The 15,030-nt window shown below is 38.7% G+C and overlaps 1 protein-coding gene across 1 annotated transcript in view; it reads left to right on the top strand.

The window, feature by feature from the left end:
* The window catches only part of brinp2 (BMP/retinoic acid inducible neural specific 2), a 105,859-nt gene extending 91,661 nt beyond the window's left edge, over nucleotides 1-14,198 (top strand). The window contains exons 6-8 of the mRNA XM_088014829.1: nucleotides 9,312-9,534; nucleotides 11,448-11,754; nucleotides 13,377-14,198. Of these exons, the coding sequence (XP_087870955.1) occupies nucleotides 9,312-9,534; nucleotides 11,448-11,754; nucleotides 13,377-14,198 (1,352 nt within the window). The remainder of the gene's footprint in view (nucleotides 1-9,311; nucleotides 9,535-11,447; nucleotides 11,755-13,376) is intronic.
* Nucleotides 14,199-15,030: the final 832 nt, after the last annotated feature.

Here is a 15,030-nt window from a genome sequence, read left to right as displayed (position 1 = left end):
TAAAGGTTAAACCGGTAAAGCCAGTTCGTGTCAAAATGCAACACATGCAAATCTAGAATTATTTTTTCCATTGCAAGATGGTAGCTGGCAAACAGGGTAAATTCTGTGTTTGGTGAATTCTGTAATTTGGTGAATTATGTCCAAAATTAAAACATGTTTCGTATTATGTTATTTTTTTTCCATATTAATATGATAGATTGGTTATTTAAAAACAGCTGCTGTCACAGTTTACTATATTTTAACTTGATTTGTTTTATCAAAACTCTGGTCTAAATATGAAGACATAAATGACACTTGGTAAAGCAACAAGTCCTGTCTCATGTCTGAAGTTTGAGTCATTTTTGATTTGCCTCTGTTGTAAAAATTGTCCATTTTGATATGTGTGCTACTGTTGCTTCTTTGTTTGTTTTAATATTTAATAAACATTTAAACATTTAATGCTTTAGAAACAGCCCACATGTACCATCAAAGGGTCAAGTAGCTATTTAGTGATTACAGCAATTTTAACCACTTTAAGCATTTAGCATGCTGATGTGAGTGATTATTGATCATTGTAGAAAGAGTGTAACGTGGGTTTCAGTAACATTATTATCAGTCTAGTATCTTTGTTGAATTTAAGTACTTTTTTAAATTGAAGAGCATATTATGTGCCATGTATTTGTCATCTCCAAGCAGTCACACTTATACCATAGACTTTTTTTGACATGTCCAAAAAACTCTGAGGCTTGATTTGAACTCAAATTATGAACAGTTCAGTTCTCGTTGCATGAAAGGTGTTGCTTAAAGCCACCCATTTTCCAATGGCCTTGAAATGCACAATAATTTGACAGAAGTAAGATGAAGTGCACTGAATAAATTCTTAAAATAGCGGTACAATAATAATCCATCATAAATATTTGTCCAATATCTCTTTCAAGTCTACATTCAACAATAAAACATGAACCAAATCAAATTCATAAGTCATCCAATGGCATTTGTACTAGTTTTTTTCTTTTTAAAGTATGAATTATCAGTTTGAATTTGCAATTTAAAATGATCTCAGAACTTTGACACGTTGTGGCAAGTCTTACTTTTACATTTACGCACCATTGTAGTTTTATCTCTAACCACAACTGTTCTAGCTATGTGAAATATTGCCAACCGATGTTTTCAATTCTAAAGTGTCATGAATAGTTTGGACGTTGTGGTGGTGCCTCCTTATCTACTCTAAACAAGTATGGTTCTGGGCATTGACTTATATATTTCAAGATGACAATGAACTATTCAATTTAGTGTATAATTCTAATCAGTGTAACTAGGAAACTTAGTTGTTTATTTGGCTGTTGGGGATCCTAAAATCCCATTACGGTCTGTTCAGTATACTGCTTTTTTTTTTTAGCGAGAATGTCAAGGCAACCACTAGACTTCTGCCAGCCAGTCACTTAGCTGCCATCTCCGCTTGAAAATGGCATGAATCATTTACTCAGCACCGATATTAAGATTTCAAGGCCGGGTTGTCACCCATTAGGGAAAATAACACCTCTGGCTCTTTATCTGATAGATTTTGAGTGGGTAAAATTGACCATAAATTTTGAACATAGTCATAAACGTCAAGGAAAGGGTGGAAAATAGACAGACAAATTCCTCCAGCCTAATGACACTGGAAATGATTACTAAAGATGTGTTAAATGGAAAGTGAGAGTTGAACTAGAGGATGTAGAAGGGGGGGGGAAAGTGAAAATTAAAACATAAAATAGAGAGGGGGTTGTTGGATGGTTGAAGAATGAAGGTAAATTCCCTTTGAGTTCATGAGTGATTGAAAGAATGAAAAATGAGCGAATAGCAGAAGTGCAACATGGATCACGGTATATGTGTCTGAGGGAAGAAAAGACTGATGAACTTTTATAAAACAGCACCAACACACTGGTCAATTCGTTACATGAGCCTTGCTAGTAGGAGGGTTAGACTTCCTGTTTTAAACTTTTTAGAAGAAATTTTGATCAGATTCTTGGGTAAACGAGTCAAATACAACACAATATTTTGTAGTTGGACAGTTTTGTCATTGCTTCTAAGAACAAAATGTACTAGTGCAATCTGTTTATTGTAATATGTCTGAAAATGAATGTATGTCAGTTTGATATCCACAAAGGATCCACTTTACTTTTCAGATGTTTTCACTGTAGTGACTAATTTCTGTACGTCCTGGGAAAAGCTGATGTGCTTTTTGCATAATTTTGTTTAGGTGTCTTGAGATTCATTATTTCATCTACAGTTAATGTTTTCAGAAATCTAAATAAATGATAACTAACATAGAGCACCAAATTTCACTCAAAGATGTACACACTCCATTAAAATTGAAGGACTTTTGGATGTTTCAAATGATTTGAGTCCTGTAAAAGTCATTTCAACATTGATTAGGGAAGCTCTGATAAAAACTAGATGTTTTTAGAAAGCAAGACAAAGCAGTGAAGAAGTTGCAGGAATTTCCATGGTGTCTTAGGAGTGAAAAAAATCTCCTGTTGTCTTCAAATGTCTGGAACTACTAAGATAGTAAGGTTATATGACAGAACGTTGTGGGAAAATATGGGTTATGGTGTAACAGAGGTTAGTTGTTTTTATTTTTCATCACAGTGAGTTCAAGTGTACATCCAAACCAACAAGAAGTAGATTTCAGCAAAGGACAGGTAGAGTTTTGGAGTGGTCTAGTGAGAAAATCAATGGGATTTCCTAAAGAAAACTGTGAATAATGCATGTACCTACAAGCTGATAGATTTAGACAACCTTAGTAAGTTAGAGCAACTCAACATTACCCAGTCAAAATGCGTTGTGCTGATAGACTCCCCCCAAACAAAACAGAAACTCCTGAAACGAATGTGAACAGACCTTGGAAAAAAAAACAATCACACTAGTTATTACATGTTTGGTTTTTTTCCACATCCTTCCACCACATATGCTTGTTTTTCCAGTAGAATTGTACAAATTATGCATGTCACATTCAAGGTTATGGTCAAAGTTTTGAATTATTGCTTATTTTCAAGACACAAAATCTTTAATTAAACCATGGCTGTCTATACTCTTTAAGATCCATTATGACCTTGTCAAAAACTGTGACTATTAGTGAGCAGCAATAACTTATACATTATTTTAATAGCAGTTTGCTTTGACACATAATTTAAAAAAAATGGTCTACAGCATATTTAAGTAATTGTTTTTTTAATGTTTTGTGACAACTGTGAAAGTGAAGAACTAAAAGCTACAAATAGTAGCCTGCAACAAAAGCATTAATTTACTCGATGTGAAAGTCGAAACTGCACATTTAACCTCAAGCGAGGAGCTGACAAATGGTTCTAGAGAGACATCAGGAAGCCAGAGACGAAAGGCAGGAAGCAAAAGTGAGCAAACTCGAGCAAGCTGAGCGAGGCAACTCAGGAGAGAGGCAACCTCGTCTTGTCAAGTAGAGAACAATCACAGAGAGGGAAGGAGGCAGACGAGCACAAAGAGAGGAATGGAAAGAACCTGACCATTGTGTCATCTGGGATCACTGAGCACTGTAATAGGCTTGAGTTTTGTCAGTCGGGCTCAGCGCGGGTCGACTCAGCTGCGGATTCCTCCATGCCAAAAGCAGCGCCTGGGAATAGGATTCCCCAGCAGACCCAGGAAATCTGAGAAGGTCTCACTTAGCTGGCTCTGGATGAAAGAACATTTGAAGTCTTGATAACTGGCATGCTCTGCATCCGGTGCCTCATAATGAAACGTAAGAACACCTGGTGTTACACTTGATGTGTAATTCATATCATCGATTGCTCCTGTGCAATTTAGTCCAGCTATCTTTGTTTTATCGCAAATAAATATTTAATTTGACCCTTAAAATGCTCTCACACTGCCCTTGAGAAAAACCAAATACACTCACGTATTTTCAAGACAAAGCCAATTCTGCAACTTTTTATTTAGATATTTTTATACAACCTACTGTGTTTTCAAATCGCAACATGTGTCTGTTTGAAATGATCTCATGTGTCTTTTAAGATTGGTCCAGTTCAGTTTTGGCCGGTGTAGGTTTTGCTCTTATCGCACTCATTTTAAGAGATTTCTTACAACCAACAAAGTTTTTGGAATGGTCTTTTTTTGTTTGTTTTTGGAGGTTTCATAAACATCAGACCATCTTATAAAAGATCTTACAGCCGTGTGAAATAATCTCATTCAAGTTTGGCAACTGTAGTTATTTCAAACGTTGAAGTAAAAAGGATCAAGTGCAGTCTGGGCTCTTGAAACACTGACGGAGCCTTTTAATTTCACTTCAGACCAAAGACTGAGAATCAAATACTAACTTTTGCTTCACTAGGCACCAGTGACGCTTGCTGAAATTTTCTTATAGTGGCTAAAATGCACACAATACTGCACAAAACTCTCATTGACTGGTTATACAGACAAGCAACCGGGAGGGAAATTACACTTTAAAACTTTAAAAGTAATGATCATTTTTTATTTGTGCAATTTAACATGTTTTTATCTTCAAGATCACGACACCCTGGGCAATGAGCCATAATACCTATATCATAAACTGTGGCAGCAAATGGGTTTTTAAACAAGCAGACTCAAATGAGAAAACTTTGTGTGTGTCAGTTCCTGCATACAGGAAACACACAGGGCAGCCTGTGTCTGTGCTCTGAGGCCTCTCAGCTGGACTCACACAGATTTAAACATACAGTATCATGAAACAGCAGGGGATGAATCCTTGATCCCTGGGACTAATCCGTCTGCTTCTATCTCGCACTTATCAGGATCAGAGCTATCCTCTTTAACATCACCCACCGCCTTTCCAAACAAAAGGCAAGAACAGCAGTGGTAGGCGACAAAAACATCCTTAGTGCATAACAGTCCTCAACCAGGCAGACAGAGCTATTTTTAAGTTGATAAAATTGTGTTTTGATATGTGTTACCTATTTTAATGCTCTTCTTTCACATGCCACAAGCAATATTTATTTTGCAAATGGTCAAACAAGATAAACAATTGGTTCAGGAAGTACAACCTGAAACCAGTAAAAATCTAGTCTTATAAAAGCAATAGAATATAATCTGGTTGTATCTACAGGTTATTTAGATATAACCTTTTTAGTCCCACAGATTCATATGAGGGGCCGTTTAGGACAAAATTTACGTTTTGTCTCTCACACACTACCAAAAAGTCTCGCATACTCCAAAAAAGTTGCCTCGCATACTCAAAAAAATTACGTTTTGTCTCTCACACACTACCAAAAAGTCTCGCATACTCAAAAAAAGTTGCCTCGCATACTCAAAAAAATTACGTTTCGTCTCTCACACACTACCAGAAACTCTCGCATACTCCAAAAAAGTTGCCTCGCATACTCAAAAAAATTACGTTTCGTCTCTCACACACTACCAGAAACTCTCGCACACTCAAAAAAAGTAGCCTCGCATACTCAAAAAAATTACGTTTTGTCTCTCACACACTACCAGAAACTCTCGCACACTCCAAAAAAGTTGCCTCGCATACTCCAAAAAATTACGTTTCGTCTCTCACACACTACCAGAAACTCTCGCACACTCCAAAAAAATAGCCACGCACACTAAAAAAAATACTAAAATGTCACACACACACAAACGTTAACTTTCTCGCACACATACACTAACAGCTCGCACATTCACAAACGTTAACTGTCTCGCACACATACACTAACAGCTCGCACATTCACAAACGTTAACTGTCTCGCACACATACACTACTAACAGCTCGCACATTCACAAACGTTAACTGTCTCGCACACATACACTGCTACCAGCTCGCACACACACACACACAGACGTTTATCTCTCACATACACAAGACTAAAGTTGAACACACAGTACTAAGACTCGTTTTTTGAATGTGTGAGAGCGAGACTTTTTTTGAATGTGTGAGAGCGAAACTCTTTTTGAATGTGTGAGAGCGAGACTTTTTTTGAATGTGTGAGAGTTGTCACGGAAGAGGCGGGGCATAATTTTTGGATCAAACTGCGCATGCGTAGATCCTAAACCTTAAGTTTCGATTGTTGACTCACTGTATGTTCTATTACTTAGTATATTTGTGCTATATATATTTTAAATATATATAGAACGTTTAATTTTCTTGTAGATTAAATGTGCTATAGAAATAAATGAATTTGATTGATTGATTAAAAATAGCAAAATTGCTGTAGTACAATCTGTCCACTGGGTGCCAGCATTACAGGAATTATTAAGAGGTCTTGTGAGAAATTCTGTTCCCCCGTGAAAATCTGTTCCCCCTGTGACGGGAGCGCGCATTGCAGCCAGAGACGCGGATCCGGTGAATATGACCATTTTCACGGCGCTTCTGATCGATTTCTCGGTAAAAACTACTCATATGATCATGTCAATGTGTAACTTTCAGTTTAATCGGCAGCTATCAAAATAAAAATACATACATAAATAAACGAGGTCCGGTGTGGAGGTCTTTTTTCGCTGTTTTGTGTTATTTTGAAAGCGAAGAAAATCGATCTTTTTTCAGCTTTTGTCTCGTAAGCCTGACAAATAAAAGTCAGTCAACAAACACAGGTTCCCAACACATAGTGTGCATTTATAATTTTTCATTTCTGATGAAGGAGGAAGGAGATTAATATACCTGCAAGATCTTTTACTTTGTTTTCAAAATATTTGCACTATGTTTGACATTTGTCCTTAACATAGTTTAATATAAGGTAGCTATTGAAAGATAGTTTCAATATATTTATATATATTTAAAAACACAAATATACTAAGTAATACAACATACAGTGAGTCAAAAATGGAAAATTATAGTTTAGGATCTACGCATGCGCAGTTTGATCCAAAAATTATGCCCCGCCTCTTCCGTGACAACTCTCACACATTCAAAAAAAGTCTCGCTCTCACACATTCAAAAGACGAGTCTTAGTACTGTGTGTGTGTGTTCAACTTTAGTCTTGTGTATGTGAGAGATAAACGTCTGTGTGTGTGTGCGAGCTGTTAGTAGTGTATGTGAGCGAGAAAGTTAACGTTTGTGAATGTGCGAGCTGGTAGCAGTGTATGTGTGCGAGAAAGTTAACGTTTGTGAATGTGCGAGCTGTTAGTGTATGTGTGCGAGACAGTGAACGTTTGTGAATGTGCGAGCTGTTAGTAGTGTATGTGTGCGAGACAGTGAACGTTTGTGAATGTGCGAGCTGTTAGTGTATGTGTGCGAGACAGTGAACGTTTGTGAATGTGCGAGCTGTTAGTAGTGTATGTGTGCGAGACAGTGAACGTTTGTGAATGTGCGAGCTGTTAGTGTATGTGTGCGAGACAGTGAACGTTTGTGAATGTGCGAGCTGTTAGTAGTGTATGTGTGCGAGACAGTGAACGTTTGTGAATGTGCGAGCTGTTAGTAGTGTATGTGAGCGAGAAAGTTAACGTTTGTGTGTATGTGCGCGAGCTGGTAGTGTATGTGAGCGAGCTGGTACTGGTGTATGTGAGCGAGAAAGTTAACGTTTGTGTGTATGTGCGCGAGCTGGTAGTGTATGTGCGCGAGCTGGTAGTGTATGTGAGCGAGAAAGTTAATGTTTGTGAATGTGCGAGCTGTTAGTACAGTGTATGTGAGCGAGCTGATAGTGTGTGTGCGAGAAAGTTAACGTTTGTGTGTGCGTGGCTATTTTTTTGGAGTATGCGAGAGTTTTTGGTAGTGTGTGAGAGACAAAACGTAATTTTTTTGAGTGTGCGAGAGTTTTTGGTAGTGTGTGAGAGACGAAACGTAATTTTTTTGAGTGTGCGTGGCTACTTTTTTGGAGTATGCGAGAGTTTTTGGTAGTGTGTGAGAGACAAAACGTAATTTTTTTGAGTGTGCGAGGCTATTTTTTTGGAGTATGCGAGAGTTTTTGGTAGTGTGTGAGAGACAAAACGTAATTTTTTTGAGTGTGCGAGGCTATTTTTTTGGAGTATGCGAGAGTTTTTGGTAGTGTGTGAGAGACAAAACGTAATTTTTTTGAGTGTGCGAGGCTATTTTTTTGGAGTATGCGAGAGTTTTTGGTAGTGTGTGAGAGACAAAACGTAATTTTTTTGAGTGTGCGAGAGTTTTTGGTAGTGTGTGAGAGACGAAACGTAATTTTTTTGAGTGTGCGTGGCTACTTTTTTGGAGTATGCGAGAGTTTTTGGTAGTGTGTGAGAGACAAAACGTAATTTTTTTGAGTGTGCGAGGCTATTTTTTTGGAGTATGCGAGAGTTTTTGGTAGTGTGTGAGAGACAAAACGTAATTTTTTTGAGTGTGCGAGAGTTTTTGGTAGTGTGTGAGAGACAAAACGTAAATTTTGTCCTAAACGGCCCCTCATAGATTCAGGTGTTAAAATGGAAAAGGCAACTACTACCCACTTATTATGTAATTTTCTATTTATAATATATAGTTACTTACCAAATTATTCTAAATGTAAAAAGTAGCTAATTTTAGCTACTTAAACATTTATTTCAAAAGTGTACATGAATATGAATGTACAGTACAAACAAAATGTACAAACGAAAAAGCATATTTTAACAAATTTCAGGTTTTGTCAAAAATCTTGAATTTTTATGTTTTTCTGAAATAGTAAAAAAAAAAAGTTGTAACCTACTGCTGCTAACTGTTCAAAACTATCTCATTTGTCAGCGGTATTAATGTCTCTGCTAAAGCAGTGAAATGGAAGCGTTACTGTCGTCCTTGAACAGCCAAATTTATAGGAGCGTCTGCGTTACACTTCTGCTTCTTTATTTTGTTTTGCTTTTGATTAACACCTGCTGTGACAGCTGCAGAGTGAGCAGTAAATTGTGTCAAAGGACTGTTTTCCATTTTGAAGGGGACACCCAAAGCCAGAGGCTGGCCTTTTGCTATTTTGCTGTATAGCTTTATTGGTCTATTCAGCTTGTGATTATGGGTGCACTCCTAAATTGTTTGGGGATAATGAAAGATTTACGACATAAATGGAAATGCCCATCTGCATGTGACACCAGACAGCCATTTATCAAGCTTTCTAAATGACAGTGTTGGCAGTGATATCACAGTGACCGTGATGAGACTCTAACAGTTAGCCGAACGAGAACACCCGCACATTAAAGGGCTCGTGTTTGCCTTGTAAATCCAATTTATTAGCCGAAAACAGCTTTTGTATTTTCTAATGAGACATTCAGCTCTTCCAGCTCCTCGTTCATTTTTACGCTTATGCCACCAGTGGAGAAATCGAAGACTAAAGAGTTTTGACGGGCTCAAACAGACTGCGTGAGATCATCTAATTTCCTTCTGTTGTCTCATTTTTTATTTTTTTTTTTCGCTCTTCCTGTCTCTCTTGTGTTCCCTTCAGATGAATTCAAAGCCTTCCTGAAGCGGCTCCCCACCGACCGATTTTTAAATGTGTCCACGGTTGCCAAGTTCTGGTCAGCTGACCTGCCCCTGCAGAAGCGCTATGCTCAGCTGGAGGCCAGCACTGTGCTGGTCTTGGGAAAAGCCCAAAAGATAGTGAGGAAGCTCTTCACCCTGAGCAAACGCTGCCCCAAGCAAGCCCGCATAAGTCTGCCTCGAGAAAGGTAAGCTGCTACACCGTCAACTAACACACTAAAAGATTACAGTGTAATTTGTTACAGCTGAGACCTAATGTTCATCTTTTAAATCATCTTTAACTTTTTCTCTCTTTCATTTTCTTTCTACACAAAGAAAGAAAACAATGCTGTTTTTCTAACAAATAAAAATTAGCATATAGGTGTTGGAAGCCTATATTTCCCATGCAGCACAAACATTTATGCATAGATTTAATATCTCTGAGACTTTGTATAAGCTCAGGATGCAAAGAAGGAGCTCACCGTAATTAACAGACATTTGGCGTGTCAAAGATTTAATCATTCCCCTTCTTGTCACTTTATGATGTTGCTGAACAGTCTGGAAAAGGAATGTTGCTTAAAATCCAATCCAACCCAACATCCAGCAGTAGGCAATTTTTTTTTATAAGGCATCCACTTGTTTGAGTTGTGATTTTTGCCCTGTTTGACTTCTTGCCCCTGTGCCAAAGCTCCAGGAAGAAGAAGTTGTTTTTTTCCCTACTAGCCTAAATTTCTTATGCCATCAACTGACATGTTTCCATTAATTAGCCAAATAATGGCCTAAGTAATTTTTTTTCTTTTCTTTTTTGCCTAAAACATTGTTTAAAAAGAAAGAGGTGAGATTTCTATTGTGTCAAAATCACGTTTGGCAAAAAATGACTTTTAAGGCCATTAATTTAAGAATGTGACAATGTTGAACATGTTGCCATTTAACTTTTCAGGGAACGGAGAAAATGTCCACGTTAGTCGTTTGTCTTGTCACCATGACAGCCCATTTTTATGTGGACCACATTAATTCACAAGCATTAAGTACCCCAACTGAGGCCCTCCAACACTCAGTTGTGGTGTCGGGGGGCATTTAATGCAGAGATATGTAAATATAAAGAGATATGTTATCCTGCTATAAAGATTTCTTCAAGTTTTCCTCTTCAAATTATATTTTGGAATAATTCCATTGTGGATAAAGACGGAACATGGAAGGCTGTAAAAAGAAAGAGAACAGAAAAAAGGTCTCAAAACAGGAAATTGGATGTGATCAAGCTGGAAGGAAGCAGAAACAGTAGGGAAGCATAACGGACTGGAACACACTGATCTGGCGAAGAACCAGGCAAACTGAGCAGATAATACGGGGAGCAAGGTAATGCCCGACACAAAACCAGTAATTGCCAATTAGAGACCGGTGTGAGGCAAAGAAAGGATGCAAAACTAGCTGGAAGCACAGCAAGTCAAAAATATGACTGGGTTCAGGAAAACCAAATTTAAGATCAAACAAAAAGAAGTTAACTAGAAAATCAAGCAGAATTTTAAATAGCAGTTGTGAATGATTAAAAAAGAAAAGAAAAAAATTGTTGTTTCCAAATGTTCTGGCTTAACAATGCGAGTACAAATGCATTTTTCCCGTTCATACACTCAGTAGCATATATTTTATTTCAAAATTAACATTATGACAACAGAGATTGCAATTTGAACTTTTCTACTCTGGGGTACGTCGGGTTAGGTTAATCATTCTATACCAGGAGTTCCTCCAAACAATGATCAATTGATAGTCGACATCACTGGGAGTAAACAAGAAGATCAAGGGACAAAGCCGAACTAAATAATGACTCAAACATCAAAACACAAGGATCTACTAATATTCAGAAAGTTGGTTAGATGGGTAAATTAGTCTGGCAGGCAATTACTTGGTGCAAGAATGCATCATTTACAGAGAATATCATTCTATGTGTGGACAATGGAACAAGAATTTCAGAGGTAAGTTAATTTTATTGTGAGATGCATTTTAAAATCTTATTGCATTTATATGAACAGTGGTACGTGACTGAAAGGGTAGCTGTCTCCTGACGGCACTGTCAGACTTTTCACACAAGCTTTTACTGATGTGTCTTCCTTCTCCTTCCCAACAGGCCTGTTGGCTTTTGGCTGGGCACGGTTCAGTCTCTGCTCTACTGCAACGAGCATGGAGTCCTGGGGACGTTCTCTGAGGAGGCTAAAACCTGCACATGTCCTGTGGACCAGCCCACCTGCCAAGGAGCAATCCCCTGTGTTGTGGGCACCTCTCCCAACTCCTGCTCCCAGTGTGCCACCGACAATGCCACCCGATGCGGAGCCTGTCACCATGGCAACATCCTCCATCTTGGTTCCTGCCGTCCGAGCGTTGGGGCCTCGCTGGACCATTACCTGAATTTTGACCTGGACATGCCAGATGCTGAGGTTCTCGGAGCTTTTAATTTCCACATTTATGCAAATCCATTAACAAGGCAATGTGAGACAAAAGATTCCATTTTAAACAAATCCTCTGCTAACATTTGAGATGTCCTTAGCAAACCCCGCACCAAGATTACATGCTGTGTATCCGTCAACAGGTTTCTGGCATAATCATTGGATATACTACATGTACTAGTCTGTCATTGTTTCCTGAGAGTGACATGGTTTTAAGCATAATCCACAAATCTGAAATGGTTCAAGGTGGAGCTTTGGTAATGCAATTCCAGGGGATTTATTCCGAAACCAGTTTGGATGTGTGTTGAGTGTCATTGTCCAATAGCATCCAGGTTTCAACCATCTGACCTAAACCTTCACCCTTAGAACAAAGGACCCTGGTTTGGATGTTCAGGAACAACACAGGAACCACCAAGGTTCAAACCTTTGAGTTGAGGGTTGCATCTTCATATTGAAACTACTGGCAGACATGGACTGAGCAAATAGTGACCTAGGAAAAAGGCACTTGCTTCAAAATGGACACCTTTAAGCTAGCCTTAAACTTTTTGCTGCCCACGTGGTAAACCCAAATGGTGTCTGGAGAAAATAAATATTGCCATGCAAGGCAAAGACTAAGCGATGCTTACCACAACATGAAGCATGTTTGGAAGAGGCATGGTGAGGCTATCAAACTAAATACACTGTACAAGCTGCCAAGCTTGGTGGTGTAAGTTGTGCTGTTTCACAAGCCTGGGAACTGTTGCAGTGCACAACGTGGATGGAGTTATAGAGAGGGAGGAACACCTCCATGGTGCTTTCAACTTCCCCTTAAACCACAATGTATCTGGTTAAAACCTAGACATATTAGATACTCCAAAAGGGTAAAAATCACAAAGACACCTTTTGGAATCGATGGGGCATCCAAAGATCAAGCTTCAGGACTGACTGTGTTCAAATTGTACAGGGTGTATTTGAAAGGCAAGTCCTTGTCAGGAAGTTAAATCTAAAATCTTTACCAAAAATAGCAGATACAAAGACTCAGGCATAGATATGCAAGAAACTTGGTAACAAAAAGATGTAATTACAGTGTAATTTCCAAAGGGGCATCTAACCAAACTATTGGTAGGGGTTTATCTTCAAACTGTGACCATATGGGTCACCCATTTTGTTTAATTCAAGTTGTCAGTTGTGTTATCATTCTAGAAAAAAAGTCAAAAAATTTCTCTATGTAGAAATTATGAGTTTCATTGAATATTGAATATGTAAGATTTCCAAAGGCAGATTTTATACTATGATGTTTCTGAAACCGTTTCCATGAAGACAGAATAACTAATGCTGTGAAATCCCTTGACATCATAGTCACTGGGAACAAAATAAGTAGATCAAATTATTTTAATTTATATTTACTTAGATTACAAAAATTACTCCAATATCATTTTTGCTGTCTTCAAGATCAGAAAAGGTCAGTTTATAGGAAGGTTTTTGAAAGTTCATGGTGACTTTTGGTTTCTTCACATTTTCCATATTTGTGATTATTTTCAGTTAACCTTAGAGAAATACAACTTCAGAGTCATATCAGAAAATGCATCCTTTCGTGTAAGTACGCTCTTGCTTATCTTCTTGTTCTGTCCTAGGTGAAGTACTTGCTTCAGCGACTCGACAGCAGAATTGAGGTCCACGCCATCTACATCAGCAATGACGTCCGCTTGGGAAGCTGGTTCAATCCTGCTTGGAGAAAAAGGATGTTACTTACACTCAAGAGCAACAAGAACAAATCCAACCTCATCCACATGCTAATGGGTATTTCTTTCCAGATATGCTCAACTAAAAATTCAACACTGGAACCTGTGCCTGTCATTTATGTAAATCCTTTTGGAGGCAGCCACTCGGAGAGCTGGTTCATGCCCGTGAATCAACCCGAATTCCCTGAGTGGGAGAGAACTAGACTGGACAGCACTCCCAATGCGCAGTGTTACAACTGGACACTGTCACTGGGGAACAAGTGGAAGTCTTTTTTTGAAACGGTCCACATCTACCTACGGAGCCGCATCGTCACGGACGATCCGACGGTGAACGAAACTCTCTTTTACGAACCTTTGGATTTGGATGATCAGACGTCAAACTTGGGCTACATGAAGATCAACACTCTGAAAGTCTTTGGATATAGCATGCACTTTGATCCTGAAGGCATCAAGGACCTGATTCTCCAACTCGACTACCCCTACACGCAGGGCACGCAGGACGCTGCCTTTCTGATGTTGCTGGAGATGAGAGATCGGATTAACCGTCTGTCTCCACCGGCGCCACAGCCACTTGACCTGTTTTCTTGTCTGCTGCGGCACCGCCTCAAGCTGTCTGCAGGAGAGGTGGCACGAATCAAGGATTCTCTGCAGATCTTCAACTCCAAGCTCCCCAATGCTTTTCCAGAACCTGACCTGGCCCAGCTTTGCAGCTAGCTAGATTAGCACTCTTGGTTCAGGAGTTTTACTGCACCCAGAGGGGAGTTGCTGCTTCATGGACAATCCTATGTTGGGTACACAGAAGATTAACCTACTCCGAAAGTCTTATGCTGGGCCTTTCTTTTCTTTCACTTTTTTCATTGGTTGGTAGGTGCAACTTATTTCTTCTGTAGAGACTCTGCTTTACCAACCGGATGGAGTACTTTTGCTATTACTGCCGTGCTTTTGGTGAACTCTCTGACCGGACCGGGTCAAGCATCTTATCTATTCTCAAAAGTCTGTTATTTTTGTTTGTTTGTTTGTTTTGAACTGCAGAGATACTGTAATCTCTGCCAAGATTTGAGATTTGATCTTAGGAAGAAGAACTTTAGAGTGGAGTTGGAAAAATGTGTCAAAAGAAGAGGATTTTCCTTTTATAACTATTTTCGTTGGAAAAAGAACAATTGGGTTGGGGCTGGAGAGTGGTTATATTATCCATGTGGTGAATAAGTTATGTTATGCTTAACAGTTTGAAATTTGATAACCCTGACCCCTGCTAATGTCTTTGAGTATTTCTTTTTAATCCACATCTTCCATTTTATCTGGCATTTTAAAACGTATATCTATTATCATCCAAACGAGAAGCCTGTTAGTGATGTTCTGTTCATGGTGGTGTGTCTGTGCCAAAAGCAGAAGAACACATTGGCAAATTTGAGTGGAAAAAAACATTGGCATATGCTGTCTTTTCTTACTCTTTTAACCTGAAAGTGGCAGAAAGAAATCACGTGACGTGATAACAAGGGGGATCTGTGGATGTAGTGCTGTAAATAATGCTCCATTTAATTCAAGA

This window comes from Poecilia mexicana, unplaced genomic scaffold (assembly GCF_051168715.1).
Source record: "Poecilia mexicana isolate PSO_F unplaced genomic scaffold, ASM5116871v1 scaffold_17, whole genome shotgun sequence".
NCBI lineage: Eukaryota > Metazoa > Chordata > Actinopteri > Cyprinodontiformes > Poeciliidae > Poecilia > Poecilia mexicana.
This window is presented reverse-complemented; position numbering and strand designations above follow the sequence as displayed.